Consider the following 7,500-nt stretch of genomic DNA (forward strand, 5'->3'; position numbering starts at 1 on the left):
AATGCTTCCAGAAGGCTGAAATCACTGCCAGATCTTTTTTCAGATAACATCTATAACGTTTACAACGGTTCCAGAAGGCTAAAATCTGCCAGATCTTTGCTTAGACAGCTTCTATTACGTTTTTCATCTGTTAGGAAAATCAAAATACCGCTCTTACGTAAGGTACTGATTTACCATCAAGGTTTGAACATTGACGCGATGTTTTGCGACGTTTTTCATCTGTTAGGAACATCATTGTAAAGTTTTCTGGGGAAAGAAACGTCTAATATTGCTAAACATATCTGTGATGTCACTGACATAGATAACTTCATGCTTCAGAAAACTATAAATGTATTTTTTTCAGATTCAGTGAAATTTTTCTAATTTTTCCTTTCTTAAGGAACCATGAATGTACTTTTTCAGATTTTTCATTTCTTAGGGAACCATGAATGTAGCTTTTAAAATTTTCCCTTTCTTAGAGGGCCACATATGAACTTTTTTGAAATTTTTCCCTTCTTAGAGGGCCACAAATGGACTTTTTTGAATTTTTTCTCTTTTAGAGGGACACTAATGAACTTTTTAGAATTTTTTCTCTTTTAGAGGGCCACAAATGCACTTTTCTATTTTTTTTTCTTTTTAGAGGACAACGAATGCACTTTTTCAAATTTTTCTTTTCTTAGAGGGCCACAAATGCACTTTTTAGAATTTTTTTTTCTCTTTTAGAGGGCCACAAATGTACCTTTTATATTTTTTTTTCTTTTTTGAGGGACACAAATGTACTTTTTAGAATTTTCTCCCTTTTAGAGGGCCGTGAATGTACTTTTCCAAATTTTTCCTTTCTTAGAGGACCACAAATGCACTTTTTAGAATTTTTTCCTTTTTAGAGGGCCACAAATGCACTATCATTTTTTTTTTTTTTGCTTTTAAGAGAACAACGAATGCACTTTCTAGAATTTTTCCTTTCTTAGAGGACCAAGAATGCACTTTCAAATTACTCCTTTTTTAAGCACACCACACATGCACTTTTTCAGGTTTTTCCTTTCTTAGAGGACCAAGAATGCACTTTCAAATTACTCCTTTCTTAAGCACACCACACATGCACTTTTTCAAATTTTTCTTTTCTTAGAGGACCAAGAATGCACTTTCAAATTACTCCTTTCTTAAGCACACCACACATGCACTTTTTCAAATTTTTCCTTTCTTAGAGGACCAAGAATACTTCTTTTTAAATATTTTCATTTCTCACATAAAACTACTTCAGCACAGACTATAATTTCATACACTTTTCGTTTATTAAGATAGATTATTATTGACATGATGGACCAATTTTTAGTCTTAAGATTCTTGTTTTTCTTCAGCAAGTATAATGTCTGTTATGAAAACCGCCAATATATTTATAGGCCTAATTATCTGTTATGACAACAGCCAATATCTTTAGAGGCCTAATTATCTGTTATGACAACAGCCAATATCTTTAGAGGCCTAATTACATCATTGAGAAATTCAAGCGAATTTCATTTACTCCAAGCGACTTGGGCAGCATAAGATTAGTATCTCATTGAAAGCACTTCTTCTTCTTGATGTTATTTCCCCATCCTTTGACATCAAGACATCGCCAACATCACCAGACGTACGATAAAGGCGAGTCCAGTGCAATAGTATTACAATCACATCACAACAAGACTAATCGATCATTGCTTTTCTTCAATTGACAGTCGTTTTGTTATTTCTTCACGTTAGTCTCAACGAACCTTCTGTCATTCTATCTTCGGTTGTAGTGTCTTAAACACTTTAAAAACATCTCTACTAGTAATATGAAGTTATAATGCCTCCTTCTACGCATCTAAATCATTCCAACATCGCCACACCACTGCTGATGTGTTGCAACGGAATTGCAACGTTGTTAAAGTGTCCAGTTTCAATTAAAAACATCTCTACTAGTAATATGAAGTTATAATGCCTCCTCCTGCGCATCTAAATCATTCCAATATCGCCACACCACTGCCGATGTGTTGCAACGGAATTTGGTTCTGCAACGTTGCTAAAGCTAGTTTCAACGAATGTTTTTCCATTCAATCATCTGTTCGTTAACCCACCTCTGTCTAGTAAGGTGCCTTCTAGAATCTAGAACAAGATGGCGTCCTGACAACGCTATTTTATACTCGCTTGATCTCTCTGGGTTAATTTTACCGATAAGAATTCAGTCGCTTTGTTAACCCCAGGTCTCGTGCCTCCTCGACGCCTTGGCAAAATAAACTAATCACATTTTGCCCTCGTTAGCATCCACTTACTGGAATTAACTCAATGTACTATTAAAATACTTTATCATCTATAGATACACCATATAAATTCATAGACATCTTTATCAAAACTAGATTTCCACAGTTGATAAACGGAACATAATCTAAAACTTAAATTTCACTGAACATGTCTCACGTTACGTATCACAGTGACATATTTTCTCTTCCCATGATGTTTATCAACCTACTTCACTATTAGATCAGGATTTATCACTGCCTGTTAACACTACCACTCTCTAGGGAGTCACTGAATGCCAAACACATCTACTAACAGATAAGAGAGGCTTAAAAAAGGCCCAAAAATAGCCTTTCGCATGAAGCATGTTAGCACAGGCGTCTACTTCAACCGCGACTATCAGATACCACTATATAGATTCTTTCTCATCGAATGTATTATGCAAGGCGGAACTTCCCCCTCCCCCCCCTTGTCACTGAGGACTAACCCATTTCTCACATTGGCATTCAGAGAGAGAGATTTTCATTTCGATCAGTGTACTGCTCAGAGTCTTTTTTTATCTTTCCCGTCAAGGTATCTGCTAACTGTGAAGTTTAGGTAGACGGAAATAGATTGGATTCCTCTGAATGACATTTTCTCTCTGTCTGTGTGTCTCTCTCTTCCCGTACCTTACAACCTTACTCAGTAGCTATTCTCCCTCCTCCTCCCTCCCTCCCTCCTTCCCTCCCTCATCAACCTTTTCTACCCTGCTACTACAGTCATGGGGAGCTAGTAACACTCCAACCCCCCTCCTGTAGTCACTAGCTCACCACGCAAGGCACAAATAAAATCATTTTTTTATACTTCTTGTTCACTCTCTTAACTCCACGCATAGACCAGTCATATAATTCAATATCTTTAATAATAGTATTTTATTATATATCTTTTATATATCTTTTCTATAGTGGTGTCTTTTAATCTTTATAGATATAGAAGAAACTCAACTGGGCGTCTTGCAAATACCAAAAGGATCTGTGAATCGCCAGTCTCATTACGTCACTACGCTATTTGCCACCCCAACCCCACCCAACCCCACCCAACCCAACCCAACCCCCGCCCACTGTGGGTGTGTCCGGTTCACACACGCCTTTCCTTTGTATAACCAGTTACGTATTCTAATGACTAGTGTACGCGCCCCGTCAAAAATGACGGCTAGTTAATTTAATAGAGATTCAAGCCTTCCCACCCCCCTAACTACGACCCGCTGGTTCGGTAATTTGTGGGTGAGTGTGGTTTACGAGTGTACCTCTCGGTGGGGGGGGGGGAACCCCCTCCCCCCAGTGTATGATAACTCCCTCTCCCCTTACCCGAGGGAGAGACCAAGTAGTTATACGTCTGGCGGGGATACTTTAACGTGGTAAAAGGGTTTGTTGATTGCCATTATGAGCAAAGCTCTATATGGCTTAGGGCCACCCATACTAGGTTGGTTTGCTGTGAGCGATCAGGCGAAAGTCTCCCACCATCATTAATCCTCATTGGCCGGCGTGGTGATAGAAATGGCCCAACCCCAGACATGAATAAGGACATGTCTGAGGACTTTGTCCTGCAGTGGACTAGAAATGGCTTTTTTCGTGGTCTATATATAATGTATATATATATCTATCTATCTATATACATCATATATATATATATATATATGCATATATATATATGTATATATATATATATATATATATATTGTGTTTCATCCATGCATTGGCTACGTGAAATGTGTAGGTTTATTCATGAGAGAGAGAGAGAGAGAGAGAGAGAGAGAGAGAGAGAGATGAATTTTATAATTGTCATTATCATCACTAAAGTACAACATTAGTTGGAAAGGCAGGATATTATAAGCCAAAGGACCCCAACAACATAAAATAACCCAGTGTGGAGAGAGAGAGAGAGAGAGAGAGAGAGAGAGATTTGTGTTAATTATCAAATGTAGGTTTCTTCCTGAGAGAGAGAGAGAGAGAGAGAGAGAGAGAGAGAGAGAGAGATTTGTATTAATTATCAAATGTAGGTTTCTTCTTCTTCTTCTTCTTCTTCTTCTTCTTCTTCTTCTTCGAGAGAGAGAGAGAGAGAGAGAGAGAGAGAGATTTGTATTAATTATCAAATGTAGGTTTCTTCGAGAGAGAGAGAGAGAGAGATTTGTGTTAATTATCAAATGTAGGTTTCTTCATATGAGAGAGAGAGAGAGAGAGAGAGAGAGAGAGAGAGAGAGAGAGAGAGAGATTTGTGTTATTCATCCATGCATTTCCTATATGAAATGTGTAGGTATCTTCATGAGAGAGAGAGAGAGAGATTTATATTATTTATCCATTTTCTATATCAAATATGTATGCTTATTCATGAGAGAGAGAGAGAGAGAGAGAGAGAGAGAGAGAGATTTGTGCCATTCATCCATGCATTTTCTATATGAAATGTGTAGGTTTATTCATGAGAGAGAGAGAGAGAGAGAGAGAGAGAGAGAGAGAGAATTGTGTTAATTATCAAATGCAGGTTTCTTCATAGAGAGAGAGAGAGAGAGAGAGAGAGAGAGAGAGAGAATTGTGTTAATTATCAAATGTAGGTTTCTTCAGAGAGAGAGAGAGAGAGAGAGAGAGAGAGAGATTTGTGTTATTCATCCATGCATTTCCTATATGAAATGTGTAGGTTCATCCGTGAGAGAGAGAGAGAGAGAGAGAGAGAGAGAGATATTTATCCATGCATTTTCTATATCAAATATGTATGCTTATTCATGATGAGAGAGAGAGAGAGAGAGAGAGAGAGAGAGAGATTTATATTTATCCATGCATTTTCTATATCAAATATGTATGCTTATTCATGAGAGAGAGAGAGAGAGAGAGAGAGAGAGAGAGATATATTTGTATTATTAATCTATGCATTTCCTATATGAAATGTATAGGTTCATTCACGAGAGAGAGAGAGAGAGAGAGAGAGAGAGAGAGAGAGAGATTTATATTATTTATCCATACATTTTCTATATCGAATATGTATGCTTATTCATGAGAGAGAGAGAGAGAGAGAGAGAGAGAGAGAGAGACATAATAAAAAAGACTAAGAAAACAGATAAACGAAAAATCCTTAAACTCACCGAATTCTCCAGAGTTCGAAACTCCGTCGCTATCCTTGAGTTTGACAGCCAGGGCGGGGCGCGCCCCTTGTTTGGCAGCTCCCCCGCCCTTCTCCGAAAGGCAGCTCTCGGTGTCATAGCTTCGGTCCGACGTCGAGGAGCTGACCGGGCGGGCGGGCGTGGGCGTGACGGCTCTTTGGTTTTGGGTGGAGACCCTGAGGGTGGGTGGGAATTCATTCATTAATTTTTAGATTATTTATTTATAATGATTCTTTGTTGATGTTTTTTTTTTAGATTATTAATTTAATTATATTTTTTTGATTAATTTGTAATAATTCTTTGTTATTTTTTTAAATTATTAATTTATAATTTTTTGTTGGTGATGGAATTAATTATATATTCAGGGGTTTAATTTAATTATATTTTTACATTAATTTGTAATAATTCTTTGTTATTTTTTTAAAATGATTAATTCATAATTTTTGTTGATGATGGCGGAATTAATTATATATTCAGGGGTTTAATTTAATTATATTTTTTAGATTAATTTGTAATAATTCTTTGTTATTTTTTAAAATTATTAATTCATAATTTTTGGTTGATGATGGAATTAATTATATATTCAGGGGTTTAATTTAATTATATTTTTTACATTAATTTGTAATAATTCTTTGTTGATATTTTTTTAAATTATTAATTTGTATTTTTTTCTATATGTTGTCTAGTTTTTGGGGGGTCGAGACCTTGCGTGGAGAATTAATTATATAGTCTAGGAAATAATATAATTAATTGTTAGAGTATTAATTTATTATTCTTTTTTGATGACGTCTAGTTTTTTTCGTTCAGATCCTGACTATATAATTAATTATATAGTCAGGGGATTAATTTAATTACTTTTTTTTTAGATTATTAATGTATAACAATTCTTTGTAGATAATTTTTTTAGATTTTAAATTTATAATTTTTTGTTGATTTTTAGTTTTTTTTTTTTTTTGTGGGGTAGAGACCTTGAGGGAGGAATTAATTATATAGTCAGGGGATTAATTCAATTAATTTTTTTTAGATTATTTTTGTAATAATTCTTTGTTGGTATTTTTTTAGATTTTAAATTTATAATTATTTGTTATTTTTTTTTTTTTTGTGAATAGAGACCTTGAGGGTGTGGTGAAGTAATTATATAATCAGGGAATTAATTAATTAATTTTTCAGATTATTGATTTATGATAATTCTTTGTTGATATTTTTTTTAGATTATTGATATATAATTTTTTGTTCATGATGTCTAGTTTTTTGAGTTGAGACCTTGAGGGTGGGAAAATTAATTATATAGTTAAGGGATTAATTCAATTAATGTTTATATCATTAATTTTTAATAATTCTTTGCTGATACTTTTTTTTTTAGATTATTGATTTGCAATTCTTTGTTGATAATGCCTAAATTAAATTTTTTAGATTATTAATTTATATTCATCGTTGATTATGTCTAGATTTTATTTTCGGGACGAGAACCTCAGGGGGAGGGGGTTAATCAATTATATAGTCTACGAATTAATATAGTTAATTTTTAGATTATTAATTTATATTTCTTTGTTAATGATGTCTAGTATTTTTTTTTTGGGGGGGGGGGGGTCGAGACCTGGTTGGAAATGAATTATATAGTGCATGAATTAATGTAGTTCATTGTTCTAGACAATTTTAATTAATTTTTTATAATGCTTAACTTTATTTGGTCGAGACTAAGAGCGTAGGGGAGGAGGGAGGGAATTAAATATATGGTGTAGGAATTAATTTTAATTTTTAGGTTATTAATATATAATTCATTGTTGGTGATGCTTATTTTTTTCGGGGTCGAGATACTGAGTGGAAAATTAATTATATAGTCCAGGAATTAATATGATTAATTCTTTAAATTATTAATTTAGAATTGGCGATGATGTTGCATAAGTTATACAGTTAACTAACTAATGCCAACTTGATCTAATTTTCTCAAAAAAATTAACTTGATCAAGAAATTACTAATAAATATTTAATTTATAAATATCCAAAGACAAAGTAAGATAACATTACGAATACTTTAAAGAAATGTTATATACTTTTTAAAAATACTAATGAATATTTTAGTTAATTAATATTTAATGACAAAAAACTGAGATTGTTTACAAGAATATTAAATT

At 33.9% G+C, this 7,500-nt stretch overlaps 1 protein-coding gene across 1 annotated transcript in view; it reads right to left on the reverse strand.

The window, feature by feature from the left end:
• The window catches only part of LOC137620098 (caprin-2-like), a 48,505-nt gene that overhangs the window by 18,424 nt on the left and 22,581 nt on the right, over window positions 1-7,500 (reverse strand). The window contains exons 4-5 of the mRNA XM_068350372.1: window positions 5,348-5,541; window positions 158-246 (exon numbers count right to left, since the gene is read on the reverse strand). Coding sequence (XP_068206473.1) covers window positions 158-246; window positions 5,348-5,541 — 283 coding nt within the window. The remainder of the gene's footprint in view (window positions 1-157; window positions 247-5,347; window positions 5,542-7,500) is intronic.

This window comes from Palaemon carinicauda, chromosome 26 (genome assembly GCF_036898095.1).
Source record: "Palaemon carinicauda isolate YSFRI2023 chromosome 26, ASM3689809v2, whole genome shotgun sequence".
Classification (NCBI taxonomy): Eukaryota; Metazoa; Arthropoda; class Malacostraca; order Decapoda; family Palaemonidae; genus Palaemon; species Palaemon carinicauda.